The 19,336-nt window shown below is 45.1% G+C and overlaps 1 protein-coding gene across 3 annotated transcripts; it reads left to right on the top strand.

Annotated features, from left to right (window-relative positions):
- Positions 1-5,723, top strand: LOC120683735. 3 transcript variants are annotated; one of them, XR_005678896.1, is made up of 4 exons: positions 1-401; positions 4,929-5,029; positions 5,141-5,281; positions 5,370-5,723. XR_005678896.1 is itself a non-coding variant. In XM_039965819.1 (2 exons), exons 1-2 carry the CDS (start codon positions 62-64, stop codon positions 5,522-5,524), a joined length of 495 nt encoding a protein of 164 aa, XP_039821753.1. In that variant the 5' UTR covers positions 1-61; the 3' UTR covers positions 5,525-5,723. The 3 variants fall into 3 exon arrangements, 1 of the variants encoding a protein (XP_039821753.1); XR_005678897.1 differs by lacking the exon at positions 5,141-5,281; XM_039965819.1 differs by lacking the exons at positions 4,929-5,029; positions 5,141-5,281.
- Positions 5,724-19,336: the final 13,613 nt, after the last annotated feature.

Genomic DNA, 19,336 nt, shown 5'->3' with positions numbered 1-19,336 from the left:
TGTACCCGGGTTGAGAACGGAAAGACCGCACTAGTCTAGGGTTGAGTAGGGAGAGTCGGAGATGGCGACGCCGGCGGCGGCGCCAACCATCTCCAAGATCCCAGACGTCCAAGATCCTCTCCGTGCTCGTCTCCAAGATCGCCGTCGGCCGCTGCTCGTCTCCAGGATCCCCGCCGGCCGCCGCCCGTCTGTCCAATATCCTCGCCGGTTCTCCCGTCAAGCACACTGCTGCCCTCCAAATCCTCGAGAAATCCTCGCCGGCTCTCCCGCCAAGCACGCTGCTGCCCTCCAAATCCTCGAGAAATCCTCGCCGGCTCTCCCGCCAAGCACGCTGCTGCCCTCCAAATCCTCGAGAAATCCTCGCCGGCTCTCCCATCAAGCCTGCTTCCAATCCGACTTAGGTAAGGAAGCCTTCTTCGTTTCCTCCGAAAGCTGCAATCTGCCGTGCTTTGCCTTCCTAATAATATCTCCAAAGATCTCGATGAAATAGTGTGAGGAAAAGGCAAGAATGGATGAATCAGCATAGCAAAGCTCTAGATTCATGTGTGCAGATGGCTGCTAAATTAGTACGTATCTGTGAATTGTGGTTGTGCTTGCCTGCAAGTATGATGAAGCTGCAGTACCTCTTAATTGCTATCTTACTTGTTAGAAGCACAAACACGAGGCTTAATTATTAGAGATTTAACAGTTTTATGTATCATTGCTAGAATCTCATGTGACGGCATCTACTGCATACATCAGAAGTTCAGAACTCTGCTAAAAGTCCCTCAAAATTTCGTGCTGCAGCCAACCTGAAATAATATAAAGTTTAACGTTTAGGCTCAACTGAACATCATTCAAATATATCATTCTGATTTGGAAGCAATCTATGGAAGCATTGGCATTTGGTATGGATCACCAGGGACGCCCATGGGACTGCTTGAATTAGCTATTGAGGTCCACCCACTTCCTCAGCAACATGCTTGAATTATGATGAAACAGTACACTACCAGATTCAGGGGCTTTGCCGAGTGCCAGTTACACTCGGCAAATGCTTGTTTACACTCGGCGAAGGCTAAGACCACTTGGCAAAGCCCCTGACGACAAAGGAGGCTTTGCCAAGTGCCTCTTTTCGGGCACTCGGCAAAGCTGCCACGTGGGGCAGTCGTTGGCGGCTGCTTTGCCGAGTGCCTAACGGCAGACACTCGGGAAAGTTCAAAACTTTGCCGAGTGCCGGGACCTGGCACTCGACAAAGCCACCGCCAACTGCTGCCCCACGTGGCAGCTTTGCCGAGTGCTAGATCTCTGGCACTCGGCAAATCCTCGACAGTTTGCCGAGTGCCTTAGGTTAGCACTCGGCAAAGTGTCAAGGCTTTGCCGAGTGCCTGGAGTTTAGCACTCGGCAAAGTCCTGTTTCTGCTGACCTGTGAAGGCCACTTTGCCGAGTGTTTTGGCTTATGCACTGGGCAAAGTGGCCAAATTTTTTTTTGTTCCTTTTTTCTGTTTTTCGATACAAATACAACAACAATATATCTGAATGCAGGGACATTACAGACAGTTATTATAACAAATATATAATTGACAATTACGAGAATAACACCGATACAAATAACACAAGTGATCACATATATCACAAGTCCGATAGATAACACAAGTCCATCACATAGAACGAGTCCGATACACAAAATGAGTCCGATACACAAAATGAGTCCAATACACAAAATATGTCCACGATTAATGTCACAAGTCCACTAGTACTACAAATCACTCACGGTCAGGGGGGCAAGTTTGCCACGGGGTCGCCGGCGAGTTCTGGTCCGGAGGAGGGTTGTTCGATGCGTTCCACGACTGATTCTGCAAATAGAAACATATAAATTGAGTAAGAATCTCTGTTTTCAAGGCGTCGCCTAGGTGACAAGGCGGTGGCGGCTCGCCTTGCTTAAGGTCTCGCCTTAGCCCGCTTAGGCGTCGCCAATGTTAGGCTAGGCGCTACCGCCTAGAGCCTAGGCGTGATTAAGCGGGATTAGGCGTTTCGAGGCGTTTTCCTAGGCGGTACAATATACTACGTATACTTCACCATATAGTCTAAAAAGAAAAGGAAAAATGAGGAACTAATGGGCCTTGAATTGAAAAGAAAGGCCCAAAGCAGCCCACCAAACCAGCCCAACCCGAATCTCAACCCCACTCCCACCTTATCCATTCGATTCCATCACCTCTGCCTCCAACCCGCCGTCGCCTCTGCCCAGTCTGCCCGCCCGGCCACCTGCAACGCGCAGGCCGCCATTCCTCCTCCTCCTCCTCCACGCCCGCCCCTGCCTCCTCCTTCGCCGCGCGCACGCCCCTACCTCCTCCTCCTCTGCCGCCGCCCGTCCCCTGCTTCCTCCTCCGCCAGCGCGCGTCCCCTGCCTCCTCCTCCGCCGCCGCTCTCTGCTTTGCCTCATCCCCGGGTCGCCGGATCTGCCTCGTCCCCGGCCCCTACCACCTCCTCCGCCGGCGCCGACGAGCTGGTGCCGCCTAGGGGTCCGCCTACCCCCTAGGCGAGGCGGTACCCCGCCGCCTAGCGCATAAGCGCGCCTAGGCGAGCGCGGAATAGCGCCTTGTGGAACATTGGGCGTCGCCTAGGCGATAAGGCAGTGGTGGATCGCCTCGCCTCGCCTTACCGCTTTTAAAACATAGGTAAGAATTACAAAGATATAAATAGAAACACATAAACTAATTCTGCATACTCACGGGAGTGCTAGAAGGTCCCTGAGGAAGGTAAGGCTGAGCTGGAAGGGCGAAGGGAGGAGGCGGCGTCGCATAGTTCAACAACGCGCCAAGTCCTTGCATCTAGGTGACCATGCTCTGCATCATCGCCGACTGCTCCTCCCTCAGCTTCTGCTCCTCCTCCAGCTTCCGCTCCATCTCCAATCGGCACCTCCTCTCCTCAGCCCACTTTTCCTCCAAATCGGTCTACAAGAATTTAACATCCATGTTACAATACAAAGTAAAGTTGCGTAAAAATCATAAAACGACAACTAAATCTGAACTAACCTGTCTCTGGTGCACGCTGGCCATAGAAGTCTCAGGCCATGGGCGTATGGGCGGGGTCGAGTCGGTGGTAAGTGCCCTAAGCTGCGTGAGGCTGGGCGTACTCGCCGTGTTGACCAAGCTGTTGGCGATCCAGTACCGCCTATGCTTCTTCCCGCCTCCCGCCCTCATGATGGCTTCTCCGGAGAGTGGCGCGGTCACCGGATCCCAAGTCTCCCCGTGGAGCGCCCTTCCCACCTCCGTGTACGCAGTGAGGCGCACCGGGATGCTGGGTTTGTGTAGGCCTCTGGTGGAGCCGCCGGGTTGTAGGCCACGTCCGACGTTGCCCTGCCCATGTGAGACATGGCGTACGCCGTGAACTCGTTGCAAGACTAGCCTGAATGAGACTCCGACTGCCATGAAATCAACAAGATCATTAGTAAGAATTCAAAATATAGCTTTAGAAAGAATGAAGAAATTAGTGAACTTACCTAAGTTTCCTTGTACTCGGCGAGGCTACGGCTCCCCTGATGATGTGCCGGACCCGGCATCATCAGGTGGCGCTCCCGGCATAAGGCGTGCTGGCGGGCCCAGTCCTCGCTGATCCACTTGTCCACCATCATGGACCAGCACTCGGCCTTGTTTGCGCACCAGTTCGGAGGCACCTAAACGTAATGAAGTGCATGATATATTGTAATATCAAATACAAGATAAATGAGTAGAGATGACATTTATTTACCCTTAACTACTGGTCTCGCGTGAGGAAGATGTCCCTTGCGGCTGGTTTCTTGATACTCCTCTTCTCGAACTCGGCGCAGTACACAACGACGGCCTGGACACGCGCCTCGTAGTGCATGTCCTTCACCAGCTTGTAGCAAGCCTGGTGAGCCTGCTCGTTCGCCCGGGCCTCATAGCCTTCCTCGCACCTGTAGAAATCCTGCATATATACCCACAAGATAATTGCAATCATCATTCAAAAAATTGAAACAGAATGCGGTATTTCGACCATTTTAGTTCGAGAATGACTTACCCTGACGGCCGGCGCACGGCGGGCGCGCGTGCTAGGCACGTGAGCGGTCTTTGCCGAGTTCTCGTCCGCTGGCACTCGGCAAAGGCGTGCTATGCCGAGTGCCTTTCTTTGCCGATGGCCGGCACTCGGCAAAGTGTTGGCATGCCGTGTGCCACATATTTGCCGAGTGCCGGTGGTCTGGCACTCGGCAAAGCCGGAGACACTCGACATTTGTGCGTTTTCCAGTAGTGGTAGCACTTTTTATAATATATATCCTATGGCATCTGAGTTTTAGTGGGTACATGCATTTATATGGCTGTAAGTTCTGTACTAGTAATGCTAAAGTATATGCTGAACTCCTAGTATGCTAAGCTTGCATTGTTAAACATTTATTTTTTATACGCAGTCTAACTTTTATTTCCGGTAGCCTTGCGATTGTGTTGTGCCTTAATTTTTACTCCTAGTATGCTTTAGTTGTTAAACTTTTTAAACTATTTTCTTATGGCAGTACTATTTAGTGTTTTAGTTAAGTTTAGTCTAGTTTCAGAGTTTCAGATTACCGTTTAGTGTTTTAGTTAAGTTTAGTCTAGCTGCAGAACAATGTTCCCCTCTCCCAATTCCTGATTTGGGTCAGTATGTTCTAGTTTGATTTCTTTGATTGCTTTGTGATGGCAGTCTGAATATCTTTTCGTAGTATCTGAAATTTTAAACATATGAATGTTGGATCAATAGTTTCTTCTCTAATGCACTATCATTTAATTGTGTTGATTGATTTCTTTTCATAGTATCTGAAATTTTAGTTATGCATGAACGAATTGTTGGCTCTAGCAACTTGAATGTTGAATTGATGGTTGCCTTACTTTCATTTTGATATAGAAGGAGCCTAGGACCATTTCTGAGTGCTTCTGTGTTTTATGGCATTTGGTTTCAGGTAAAGGTTAGAAAGGTCCTGATCACTCTGCCATTGTTGCTTTGGAATCACCATTTGCAATATACAATGTCCGTTTTGAGCTGGGCCTTGGTCAATCAATGGTACGACTGTCCACTTACTTTGTGCATGCATATGTATGGAGACAACTTCATATGTCCATTTTCTCCCAGAATTGGATTTCTGAATATCCATTTTATTTTGATTTGGGTTAGAGGTCCATTTTCTGCCAGAACTATGTGGGATTTTGTTTCTCCCAGATTACTGAAAAGGGAGGCATGCACTGGCTCCAAATGTTTTGCTTTTGTGGGAGAACAGGAGCATCCAAATTGCAAATACCCGTGTTAAACCGCTAGGTGCCTACAAGTTGGCTCAATTCGTTAAAAAAAATGTTCAGCTCTTTTTTTCTGAATTCTGACTGTATCTATTTTTGAGAATTGACAGAATTCTGGCTGTGGAAGACGCTTGGTGCTATACCCATGGAAACCGCTTGGCGTAGAGGCAGAATTGAAAGCCTGGGAAGCAATCACTCAATCAGACTGGCACATCAATGTGCAGGTGGTAGTGGTAGTGGGATGAATAGGTGCTTAAGTACATAGAAACATGGTTGGTCGGCATCCCTGAGTGTATCAACATAAAAAGCAGACTGAAGTATCGATCTGTTCTTACAATCGTACTGCTTAATCAGGGCATGCCAATCTTTGAAGGGAATTATTTTAAAAAATGTAATCACTAACTCAATACCGGAATGCAGTAATCAAGGCTTCAAGCGATATACCAGTACATTTTTCGGACCAATCACGCAATAGAACTACTTGTTTTTTTAGCTCGTACAGTGATGGAACAGAATCCCGGTCCGATTTGCTTTTACATGTTAAACGGGCTTTGACATGCCTAGCAAACGATCAATATTAATAGGCCACCCGTGAGTGAGGAATGAGCCTGCAGTAGCACAGATCCTCGGCCCGAAGGCCGTAGTAATCAAAAGAAGTAAGGGCTGGCCCACGGATCAAATAAGATGGGGGCCTTATCATTTAGAGGTCGGGCAATCATACTGAGTGATGGGGAGGAACATGGCCCCACTAGGCCATTGTTTGTGATTTTGGTGATTGAGTAACAACATAATCGACTAACAAAATTTGTGAGATCTCATTTGTAGAATTTTTAGGTCCCATAGATATAATTCAACATATCCAATTCACTATTGAGACGCCATGTCCAATCCATCGTCGAGACGTCATGTCCAATCCACCATCAGGATGATAAGTCCAATCCGCCATCGAGATGCCAAGTCATAGTAAAAATGATCGCCGCGACGAATTGGACAAAAGGATGCAGAGTCAGTAGCATCGGTTAAACCGACACTATGGCATCGGTTCATTGATGGCAACGGTGCATGTTTTGGTGCCAGATGGGATCAAGCCTAAACGGCCCTTAGGCACCGGTTTAACCGACGGCCCAAAGACAAGCATCGGTGCATTCAACGTACTATTACCCAGAGACGATGTCAAGTTGTAGCGAAAATGGCCTCTCATGCCATATTTCAATATAATGTTTTGGCGATTGATGACACACACAACACTTGGACTAATATGATTGTTAAGATGACCATTCTCAGACTTTTAGGTTCAAGTGATGACAAAGAAAAGATAGGCGTAACTAGGCCCGAAGGGCCGCCCCTACGGTGGTTCCGCTGAGAAAATCAAGACAGAGATACTTTAGTATCACCTCTTCGGTCCAAAGGACAAAGAATAGAAGAGACCGTGAAGAAACCAATTCACCGAAATCAAGACAGAGATACTTTAGTATCACCGGTTGAACCGACGCTGAGAAAATCACATACGTCGGTGCATTGACTTAGCACACCAGGAAGTTTAGTATCACCGGTTGAACCGACGTTAGGGAAGTTGAATATGTCGGTGCAATGGACCCAGAAGCTGAGGAAAGGTCTATACACCGAATGAACCGACGATGGGGTCTTGGTGAACGTCAGTGCAGTTGTCCAGAGAGTTGGTTTTTCAGAGTTCACAGGACAACTACACTCACCGGTTAAACCGACGCAGCATCGGTTGATTGCCCGTACACGTAACAGCTAGTTTTTGAGGCCGGAAGTTTAGTATCACTGGTTGAACCGACGATGGCTATTGGAGGTGTGTCGGATTAACCGGCGTTAAGTATTTTTTCTGGCAGCTTTTCTCCAACGGCTATATTTGCTTGTGCTGCCTATATATACCCCCAAGGCTGGGTCATTTGAGGGTGCTGGAGTTGCTGAAAGCTTACTACACTTGAAGAACACCTCCAACCACCATAGAGCTTCATTGTACATCATATAGGCTTAAGCACACTTGTGAGAGTGCTTAGTGCTTGATTAGGCTTAGTTCTTGAGAGAACTAACTTGAGTGAAAGTCTTGCTGCGGCAAGCATCTTGTGTACTCGTCGTGTGACCCTCCGACTTGGTGTGGAGAGGCAACGACACTTTGTGCAGGGAAGGAGACCCCTCTTGGTGAGAAGCTCCGATAGTGAAGACGGTGCCGTGGGTGATGCTTCGAGAGAGACGGTGGCGGTGGCCTTGTCTTGGTGACTTGGGGTCACTTAGCCTTTGCTTGCCGAGAGCCTTGGTGGCGAACGCAAGACAGTGATCAAGCGGAGAGACTCGGCATCACACTTGTTCGTGTTGGACAAGTGGCCGTGGACGTAGGGAGGGACTTGGTGTCCTAACCGAACCACGTTAAATCGTGTGTCTTGGTGTCTTAACAGGAGTTTGCATATTCTCTCCCTTACCTCTTTACTTACCATATTATGTTTCCGTATTTACTCTATCTTGCGTGCCTTTACTTTCCTAGTTAGTTTGATTTGGATTGGCTATAGGTTGGAAGTCTTTTAGGGGTAAGTAGAGAGTAGCATAGATAAACCTTAGTCATAACTAGCATGTGTAGGACGTGTTAGGTTTATCTCATGCAAATAGATTGAGCCCTAGGATAGAAAGCGATTAGCGACCCTATTCACCCCCTCCCCCTCTAGGGTCGGACACCCCGGTGATCCTTACACAAGTGCGCAAGAGCCAAGTCTTCAGCATCGGTTGAACCGATGACCGTCGGATCATACCACTAGTGCAATGATGTCATGAGAAGAAGATCAAGTGCAACGGCCACAAGACGATCCAGTGTCACCGGTTAAACCGACACCATATCATCGGTTTACCAACTCAGTTGCAGGAGCTTGTCAGATGTCCCAATGGATAGATTCATCTATGAGTGACCGGTTGAACTGATGCTACCCCATGAAGAGGCATCGGTTCAACCGATGGTATGCTGATTTCAGCTAGCCGTTTGGGCAACGGCTCCAAGACTTGGTGGCCTATATATACGCCTCACCCCGGCCATTTGAAGCTTGATGGAGACCAGAGACACCACATACACTTTGAAGAACATCTCCAAGCCATACAAGTGCAAATTGATCAAACCTTTAGGCTTAGCACAGGCTTTGTGAGTGTTAGTGCTAGAATGAGCTCTTGAGTGAGTGTGGTTGCAAGGTGTGCTGCCTTGTGTGTGGTTCTAGAGTGAACCAAAGCTTGTATCTTGGTGCGCTGGCCTCCTTGGAGTCTTGGTGGCTCGCCGGCACGTCTTCGAGCCTCCGGCTTGGTATGGAGCGGCGTCGATGACATTTTACCCCTCCTTTGTAGGCAAGCTCCTTAGTGGAAAGACGTGATCAAGGTGACCATGATTGTCTTCACGGAAGAGACTTGATTGCCGAAAGTAATACTCTTCGTGAGTGCTTCAACAACGTGGATGTAGGGGTGCCTCTGTGGCAATCCAAACCACGGGATAAATCCTCGTGTCGAGAGTTTGCTTCCTCTCATCCCTCTCTTAAGCTTATTCATTTATTCTTGCAACTTGTGTCTTTACTTTCATAGAGTAGTATCATGATAGAAATGGCTATAGGTTGCATAACTCTTTTGGGATGAGGGTTTCACACTAGTTGAACCGTAGTTGCACATCTAGATAGCATGCAACAGTTTAATTTGTTGTGCAAATTAGTTAGAGCCATATGTTAAGTTTTTAAGTTGCCTAATTCACCCCCTCCCCTCTTAGGCTAGAGCACCAGATCACTTTCACAGGCTTAATTAGGACTGGACCCTTATTCAGATAAAAAGGGCTGAGTTGGGGTTCAAGTCGGACCCCGACCCATTGTCAGGCTCCGGAGCTCGCCGAGGGCTCGGATGCATGGTCGGAGGGTACCTGTGGATCTTCATCTCCATGATGTCCTCGTCGAGCTTGTACTCCCGTGGCACTTTCTCGAACACGTGGATTGGATATTGGTTTTGACCTTCGGCACCATGTCTTCCAATATGTCCAGTGTGGTTGCTGCTAGAGGTACTCGACTAAGCTCAGCTCAGCGGCATCCATCGCCGCAGCCGTGACCAAGCCATGGAAGGCAGCGTTGGCAAAGGCCATCGCTGCCACCCGAAAAGTCATAGCCGCGACCACGGTAGTGGCCTCTTGTTTCGTCGGTGTCGACATGAAGGCTGAGGCGGAGGAGGACGATGCGGAGGAGGCCGAGGAGGAGGAAGAGGAGGCCGAGGAGGAGGAGGAGGAGGTGGAGGCGGATGAGAGGCAAGAGGACGGAGGCGTGCGGCTGCTAGAGTGGTGGCAGATGGTTGTGTAGGGTTAGGGTGACGAGGTTAGTCCCCTATATATAAGCCTAGATCCGAGCCGGTTAGAATATGTGATATCCTAACCAGCCCAGGTTCAACCACTTAGGTTAGTGTAAGAAACCAAGCGGCTTTTTCTTGCCGGTTAGGATGTGTTTTCTATTAAAAAAATAAATTCACAAAACTCAAAACAATACGAAATTGTTTCCTATCCAAATTACACACATCAAGCAACTTCTCTTGAACACCCGATCCTCTCGATAGCGTCATACGACTCCAGTACAGAGATCTTCTTCACTCGGCCATACATATATATGGAACTCTTTCTTTGCAGCCGGCCACAGAATGACCTACTATTCTATAACCCAGCCCAATCCCTGCCAGACCACGCACCACCTGACCTCGGTCCCACTCCATCCCGCCGCACCATGCAGCTCGGCCCCACTCGCAAAATCACCATCCCGGCTCGGCTCCACACGCGCTAGAGCCATCGAGCAGCCCCAAATTGCACACTTTCCATGTAAAAAATAGGGTTAATTGGATTGGTACCATTACAATTTCTCAAGGTTGGAGATATACCACTACAATTCTTCATATTGGAGATATGCTACTAGAATACATCTCTCTCCACTTTGGACCCACACGCAGCATATACGAGTTTGGAATTTTCACGTATGGACCAATTTGCCCCTCTTCCTCTCTCATGTACGTCGCCCTGCTCCAGTATGTCACGGCGCGCCGCTCAGGAACCCTGCCACCGCCGGAGTTGACTGGTGCAGAGGAGGCACTGCCTGCTTGCCGCGGTCGCCTGCCTGCATGGGCGCAGGCCCCTGCCTGCCGCGGGTGCCTACCTGCGTGGGCGCAGGCCCTACCGAGGTCAGGATTTGCACTGCATGTGCATGTAACTGCTGCTACCTTGCACAAGAACTCGCCATGGTTTATTTTGCAGCTCAGTCATCCATCACAAGCAGATAGATGATCAGCTGCTGCTGACTCATTGCTAGCTTTTCATGCACATGAAGTGGCAGGAAATTTGGACTTGGAGGACTACCATACATGCAAGAACTAGTAGCAGTACACGTATCATGGATACAAGTAACAAAATAAAATTGTAAATTGATGTAATAAGTGTATGCATCCAAACAAAAACTTTCAGAGAATATTTCTTCTTTGGTTTCATCAGTGATATGCTCTATAGACAATGATCTCAAATTGACAGCAGTAAGTAATCACAATTTACAATACTACAATAAGCATAGTTCACAACACTTAAGTGATTGAAGATTCAGTAACAAACTTAAGTGATGATGCTCAAAATTTTGACAGCATATCTCCAGAATTGGTATATGAAGGCAGACATATATATGATAGACAATTTCACAATTATGGCAGCACACTTAGATATATGACAGATAATTCATCTAGGGTTCACAAGTTCACAAGTTCGAACTAGGTTCCCAAATTAAGGCCACATCACAAAAGCATGGCACATCACAAAAGCATAGCAGATCACAAAAGCATGGCACATCACAGTTTATGCCACATCACAGTTTAGGCAACCTCTAGTCTTGAAAGACTAGTCTCCTAATGCTACTAACAACGGTAGTAGGTAGGTCAGCTGCAGCCTTCTTCTTCTTGGGTGTCTTCTTCTTCTTGTGTGTCTTTTTCTTCTTGGGTGTCTTCTTCTTCCTCTGAACTTTCTGTTTTTTGGCTTGGGAGGGACCAGCTTCATCATCTAATTCAGCTTGTTTCCTACATTTGAAAGGTAAATTTACATGTTCTAAAGTGAATCATAACAACCTTGATTTAGTGCACAGAAACATACCTTTTGTTAGCCTTGTTCCTTGGTGGAGCTCTCTCACCATCTTCTCCAACCTCGGCCAGTTTGCAAGTTTTCTCAAAGTGGCCAGTACCTCGACATCTCTTACATCTGACCACCTTTTTGGAAGCATTTTTCTCCAAACAACCTTTGTACCTTTGAATCTTTGGTCTTCCTACTCCTCTGCCAAGAAATGGTGAAAACACTTTGAATCCAAGTTCCACAACAGGCCATTGTGTCCTATCTGGGAGAAGTTCAATTATGTCCACATAGGCTGCCTTGAACCAAGCTGCTGAGTTAAAATCATCAATTTTCAAGCCTCTGTTGGACTGGATCCATGCCAAGGCATGTTTGTAGGGCTTCCCTGTAACCTGCCACTCCCTACACGAGCACTTACGGTTGTGCAAGTCAACTGTGTGCCTTCTCTGATTGTTCCAATCATCCCAGATGGTTACTTCAGCAATATCAACATCACTAGTAACTACCTTGACCACTTTGAGGTTATGGGTGATCAAGTTCAGCTCCTTCTTTACATTTGGGAGTATTCCATCTGTCCACTGCCTAGCAAGCATTTTCCTAGTGTATCTCTTCTACATGATGAGCTCTCTTATTCTATCAACTAATTCATGAAGTAGCAAACCTTTGAACTTCCTTATTTGTGAATTGAAGCTCTCTAAAACATTATTTGTCAAGTAGTCACACTTGCTGTTTTCTGAAAATCCGCACCTGTACCATATCCTATTGTGGTTTTGTTCAAGGTATTCAATTGCAGTGGGAGCAAACTAAAAAAATTTCTTCATGTGCCACTTAAACATCCCTTGTGTGTAGCTTCTAGCTGTAGGGTACAAGTGAGCAGTGAACACATCACCAGAATAGTGCTTCATAAAATTTTGGTACAAGTGCCTCATGCACTCTCTATTTTCAGCTTATGGGAAGACAGCCCCCACTACAGTCTCTAGTCCTTTACAAGCATCTATACTAATAACCAGATTGGGAACATCTCCTATAGCCATATGAAGCTGCTCCATGAACCATTTCTAGTTATCTTCATTTTCTAACTCGAAAATTCTATAAGCTATGTGGTACAACCAATTGTGTCCATCCATACCAGTAGCTAAAATTAACTGACCCTTGTATTTACCAGTCAAATAGGAAGCATCTATCCCAATAAAAGGTCTGCAACCAGCCAAGAATCCATCAACACATGGTCAAAGAGCAACAAAAATCCTCTTGAACCTATTTTTGTTGCCAATCCTCTCCAACTATATCTGTACACAACTACCTGGCAATACTTTCTCAATTTGAGCAGCCCAATTAAACAGCAACTGAAAACTCTCCTCATATTTACCATGGATCTGCTCTAATGCTACCTTCATACGTGACCATGCCTTGGAGTATTTCAACTGAATGCCATAGTCACTCTCCAAATTTTCCTTTGCAGTCACTTGCACCTTTTTTTGGATTGTTCTTCAGCCAATCTGCCAACCGATCTGCACACCATCCTTGGGTGGCCATCTTCCCTACTCTGAGTTTTGTGGTAGCATAGTTGTGTTCAGCTGGTAGCTTTTTAATCTACATAAACAAATTGAATAGGACATTAGATGCGTAAACCACAATTATAATAAATAAATAATGACCACACCAATGAAAAATATTTACCTCTATTGTCTTGTCATAAAAAAACCTAGAAGCATGTATGTGCCAAGGACATCCCTCTACTTTACACCTTGCTCTAAATTTTGTCTTGTCAGTAACCAAATCAGCAAATTCAAAGCATGTCGTCACAACAAAATGCCTAATTGCCTTCCTGAATGCAACAATATTGGGACACCGCCCTCCCACCACAATTTTGGGGTTTTCTGGATCATATACAGCACTAACATCCAGTGGATCTGCATCATTAATCTCTGCCTCAAGAGGAACACCTCCTTCAGCAGCAGCATTAGCACATGGTTTTGCAGGAGAAGTGTTAGCAGCCTGTGCAGTCTTAGTGTGATCATCTTGAGGTTGGGGTACTGGCATATACATTTCCTCATCATCGACACCCACATACTCCTCCTCATTATAAAAAATATCTGGCTCCTCTCAGGCTCTAGTTCAGGCTCTGCATCTGGCTTAGCAGTATGGTTGATAGAAGGGCTAACATTAGGTGTAGGCTGCTCTGCAGGAACTTGAATAGGATTCTCATGGCTATTTGGAACTGCATCTTGGTTATTATCTGGAGAACTTAAACAAATTGGCTCTATGGTAGCAAATTCATCAACTTCTACAATTGTTAACATCGGAACCCAAGAAAAAATAAGTCCAAAAAATTACAACACGGTCACATCACTGCTTAAACTTCCTAGTTTGGAGATGTCTACCTGTCCCCATCGACCTCGTGAACGGACGACCTCCAGCTTGTCGCGTCCATCGCCGGCATGTCGAGGGGCCCGGGCGTGCTCACAGGAGGCGTCGTGTGACAGCCCAGGTTTTTAAAATGTTAAGTAAGAGAAATTAAACCTGTCATCATGCATCATTAACCAAGGAGTATCAGAATGAATGCATGTGCATGCATGAATGTCTATGTGTATGTGTGTCTATGTGCATATGAAATTGAGTTGGCATGTCACTAATGTCACGATAAACCAAAGTCTAGTTGAAGTCAAAGTGAGAAAGTAAAATTTTGTACATGAAATGACAAGTTCTTCAAATTACAGTTTCAAAATGTTTAAATTATCTTTCAAATTGTAACAAACAGGTTTTCAAAATAAATTTTAAACCATTGCTTAAATGGATTTTTGCCCAAAACCAATGTTTTAGGTTTTCGAATGATGAACAACTTTCGTGTTCAAAGTTTTTGGAGTCATTACACAAAAATGCGAGAAAAATTTGAATTTCGAAGTGTATAGGACATTAATGTCTTGATTTCAAAATTTCAAATTTTAAACCATGACTTAATCTCCAAATGAAGTTTTGCCTGAAACAAAAGTTGGAGGAAATCAAATTTTGAACAACTTTCGTTCATGGAATTTTTCGTGTTTCAACGCAAAACTTTGAGAAAAGTTGAGTTTACAAAGCAGACTCTGGAATTTGCATCTATTTACCGTTTTGCCCCCAACTCCATGTCTCTTCTCCCTCCTCTGTTTTCCATGCGCCCCATCCACAGCGCCGTCGTACGCCGGCGCCGGCGCCACCTGGCCACCCCACGCATCGCGCCCTCGAAAAAAACCACCCCCGGTTCCTCCTCGACGTTTCTCGACCTCGCTACGCGACGCCATCTCCCTGCGTGCACGCCGAGGTCGGCCGCTCGAAGCACCACGGCGATGCTGTGCCGAGCCGGCTGACTTGCGCCCTCACCTCTTGCTCGCCCAGCCCTATTCCCTTGCTTTGCGGACGAGCACTCCTCCCCATCCCTCTCCACTCCTCTGCGCTCCCAGACCCGCCGCCCATCTCCAGTGCCGCCGCCGCACGCCATGGCCGCCGCCGCTACCTCTCTGCGGAGCCGCCACCCCAGCTCTCCACTGCACAAATTGAGCAGCCCACGACCTTCCCTACCCTGCACTAATCCTCCCCGGCCCGAAACCCCTTTCCCGTAACCACCGGAGCGCCGCTGCGCCATGCCACACCCTTTGCCGTGCGCCGCCTCGGAGCACTCCAGACCCCGCGAAGCCCCTCTACAGATGCAGCTCAAGCCCCTCTAGCTCCTCCACCCCCTAGGCCTCGCCGGCGGCGAGCCTAGTCGCCGGAAATGGCCGGCACAGCCCCTCCCCTGTTCTGTCTCCAGCCAGGGGCTGGGTTGTGAACCCCAATTCTTTTTAGGGGCCTTTATGCAAAACCCAGGGACTTAAACATAATATTAGATTTGTTTTTAAATGTTTGCAGTGAATTTTTAAAATCAATAGAAATTGTTAGAAAAATCCTAAAATAGTAAATAAATACTTTTTGGAATCCTTATCAAAATCTCTACAATCTGGAACCATAATATGACATGTTTTAGTTAGAATTTTTTGCTACAAAAATAGATTTATGTTTAATAGTGCATAAAAGACTAGTTGTTCTAACCTTTTTAATAACTGATGTTTGAAGCCAAGTCATGCTATGAAATTTTATGGTAGAATATACATGTGATTTTAGTGTTACTATAAAAATTTCATCGTCATTTATCATGTTTAGCTATAGTTTTAATTAAATCTTATTTTATGCCTAGTTTAAATAGTTTTATTTCTTCAAGTTGTCTACTGTGTTTCATGAGTTGAAACTTTTACAGTACCTTTAATTTGGTTCGTAATTACTATAGAAAAAGTTTGAGAATTTTTAGTTGAGCCCAACTTGCCCAAATGATTTTTATTAAGGAGAATTGCATTAATTAGTGAAATATAGGTTTTATGCAGGGAAAAATCAGATATTTTTTACTGTAGACCTTAATTGAATATCTGAGCATGCCTGCAAATGTTGAGCTTCTGAAACTTAGTAGTTTACTCTGTATAAATTTATCTTTACACATGCTTTAGAAATGAATCTTATTTCTCATGCCTGTTGTATAGCTCTTCTAGTTCTGAAAATTTTATAGCAAGCTCATCTTAAGGAATCCAATCTTTAGTTAAAATATCATTACCAGCACTTACATTCCCTAGCCTAGAGAATTATTTTTGGGTAGAAATGTTTTTTCTGTACTATTATAAAAGAAAAGCATCACACCCAGCTCTTTTATGAGTTAGTATAGATAAAATTCCTACTCTATAAATGACTACCCAACAGGATGAAAAGGAAAGTAGTAGCACCCTCCAACTTGAATTTGGTTGACCTCCATCTATGTCAAGAAATAAATGCATTATATTCGTCTCATACATATGCATTGTTGCATTTCATTTAGGTACGATAGATGAATCACGTGAAGGATGTGACGTTGGAGCCGAGCCAGAAGACGGTGAATGGTGGACACATCTAGAAGATGGATGGATGGATGGATCACGAGGTGCATGACCGAAGGAAGATGCTCGCCGAGCAGTTGTTCTCTAACTAACACTGACCTAGTATGCTATTGGAAGATGATGAGACTGCTTAACCCTTTTGCCACATAGAGTAAGAAGTGGAAGATGATGATGGTGATGAATTTGGCTGGTTGGATGATAAAAGATAATTGTTTTCACCATGTATGCTATTGGATAGATGCTCACATAGAATGGTTAATTGAACTAGAACCTGAAAGCTAAAACCTGCAATTAAGGATCTACTCTTTACTGCTTTTCGGCAAAACAAACCCCTCAAGCCAAAAGCCTTGCATGTCTAGATTAAGGGCTAAGTATACCCTTAGTCGGGTAAGCCTTGCTGAGCATTAGTATACTCAGCCTTGCTTGTGGCTTTGTTTTTCAGGTGGTACATTGGAGGTTACGGTTGACGTCATGTACGGGCTTCATCATGACGTCTGGTTTCGACGCTAGACTATCGTTCGTTTACGTCAAACTTGAACTCTGTTGTACTTTTATAAATACAAACTCGGTTTTTAATAATAACAATCAGTTTTCATACTCTGTACTGTAAAATTTGTGGAATATTGCATTCTCTGGACTGCGTTGTCGATCCTGTTTCAAGTGGTTTAATCGGGATTTTACCCGACAGCACTGCAGGATTACTCCGTTATAAGTGTGTGTTAACCCTAGTTACCGTTTCGGTGATGGTTAGCGCACTTAAGCCGGTTTATGTCGGGCGATTCTGCCACACGTCGAGGGTGCGGTCTCCACCGTGTGGGCACGACCCTCTCTGATGAGGCCGGCAACTAGGGTTCCTGTGGGCGTGCTTGCGGGAGGAATCGAGGGTTGGGCGTGCTTGCGGGAGGGAGGCAGAGGGTCGGCGGTGTGGCAGAACCATTCTGAATTATACCAGATCAAGTGCACTAAACAACTATGCGCACCTTAATCGGTATAATCCTTGGTCTGTCGGGTAATATCTCGATATAACCACTGAATATCTGATCGTAACACAAGTATATGTCCCGCACGAAGGTGAGTTGGAGATACAACAATTCCACAATATTTTACATCACATAGATAAGAGGTGTAATTTACAACAAAATTTTGAAGCTAGTACAATAAAGTTCTAGCTTTTTACAACTTATTTGAAAGAAAAGAGGTAAAGGTAAGCTATGCTTACTTTAGAAGTTCTACAGCAGAAAAGAAACACAACTATGTACAAACATCGAAGAGTAGATGCCATGATAAGCCCGATCATGACATCTTTACTCTGAGTCATTTCTGGTCGAAGATGGTTCCCATTCCATAGACCAGCCAAAAGATAGAACACTAGACCAAGACAGACTAGTGTTCGGGTCTTCCAAAGTCATTCCTAAAAACAAAGTCACCACAAGCCTGAGTATACTAATACTCAGCAAGACTGATCCGATTGAGGGTATACAGTAGCCCTTTATCTAGACATGCTAGGTCAGAAAGGCTCTGGGTTTACTTTTGCTGAAAAGCCACAAAGAGTAGGTCCTTAATTTCCAATTTTAGCTTTCAAATTCTAGTTGTATTACCCATTCTATGTATGCACCTATCTAAGCAAACATGGTAGAAGAATTAACTTCATTCAACTATATTTAGAATCAATCTTGTTTCTCTTCTTTCTCTATGTAGAAAAGGGATTAAGCAGTCCCAATCATCGTCTGGAGCACTGTTGAGTCACTCCCAAGCAACCTTTGGCTTTTCATTCCGGTTCATGGATCATCACCACTCTCCCCGACTGCAGAGAACCGCTCTTCTCTAGACCTGTGATTGTTGCAACATAACTTGATTTTCAATATATTTAACTTCCTATCTCTAAAAGAGAGTGGGGGGGTATGTCCATTTGCCGGGCCGATCAGTTACTAGGTTTGCCGCGTACCATATTTACGGCATGTGGCTAGTACTTTCAAACGCTTAACCACCGCTACTACACACTGCGGCCTTAGTAAGTTATCAACACAGACGGATCTCAAATGATGCTGTTGACCCAAATCCATCCATGGTCCTTATGGTGATTGCAAGAAAGTAAACAATCAACTCCTATAAATCTCGCGAGTGACAAGAAATCACTCGACTTTTACCGGTCCTATTAGCATAGCATCTAAATGGACTCAGTTCTAGTGGTCAATCAATAGGTACCTATAATTATACATCTAGAGTTTTCATTCAACTCCAATAACTTAAATGCACAAGAAGGCAGTACTGAATTGCATTTAAAAAGTGGGAATATGTGTCGGAGCTTGCCTGTATTGGTGTGTATAGAGTCAGTAGACTTTGGTTCTTCCAAATCGGAGTTCGGAGCTTCAGTTTGTTGAACAATATTAGCCTGGGCTTCAGAAAAATCCCTGTCTGAATACTGGATAAGTTCGTAGGTTCCGTCTACTAGCTGGGTGATTTCTATATGAAATGCAATAGTTGGAAAAAAAAGTAAGGTACTATACTTGAGTATAGCTTTCCTTCACGGAAAAGATTATGGATTCACTCAATCAAATAATCCAATTCATCCATGTTAAGTACTCTAACATAGCATGGAGAAAGGTTTTATAAACCATAGGAAGAATTTGAATAAATAAATAAGAACATAAGCAAAACTTAGTAGAGAATGTTTTGAAAACACAAACTAGAGACTACTTAAGGGTTTAGAAAAATTATATAGAGCTAGACAAGCTGTATGGAGTACATGGTTCAAGGTTCACAAAAAGAGCAATTCTAAAACATAGAATATAAATGAAAAGAGCTAGGTCATACTCCTATTTTTAAAACTTGCGACACATGGTTTCAAAACAAACCATAGCATCATCAGATAGAACTACTCATAAGGAAAATAAAAAAAAATAGTTTTGCATTTTTCTAATTTTTGTACAATTTACTAGTATTTTTCAAAGTCTACAATAAAAAGAACTTAAATTCTTATAAAAAGGCCCTTGGAAAGAATTGAATCAACACAAAAGGGTCCCTGGCC

This window comes from Panicum virgatum, chromosome 7N (assembly GCF_016808335.1).
Source record: "Panicum virgatum strain AP13 chromosome 7N, P.virgatum_v5, whole genome shotgun sequence".
Classification (NCBI taxonomy): Eukaryota; Viridiplantae; Streptophyta; class Magnoliopsida; order Poales; family Poaceae; genus Panicum; species Panicum virgatum.
The sequence above is the reverse complement of the archived record's forward strand: the minus strand, read 5'-3'. Positions and strand labels throughout refer to the sequence as shown.

What these genes read in the sequence shown, in the direction of transcription:
- LOC120683735 (XM_039965819.1), top strand. Translation starts at nt 62, where the DNA reads ATGGCGACGCCGGCGGCGGCGCCAACCATCTCCAAGATCCCAGACGTC. An exon ending in CTGCTTCCAATCCGACTTAG is followed by an intron (nt 402 to 5,369) that starts GTAAGGAAGCCT and finishes GAGAATTGACAG; the next exon opens with AATTCTGGCTGTGGAAGACG.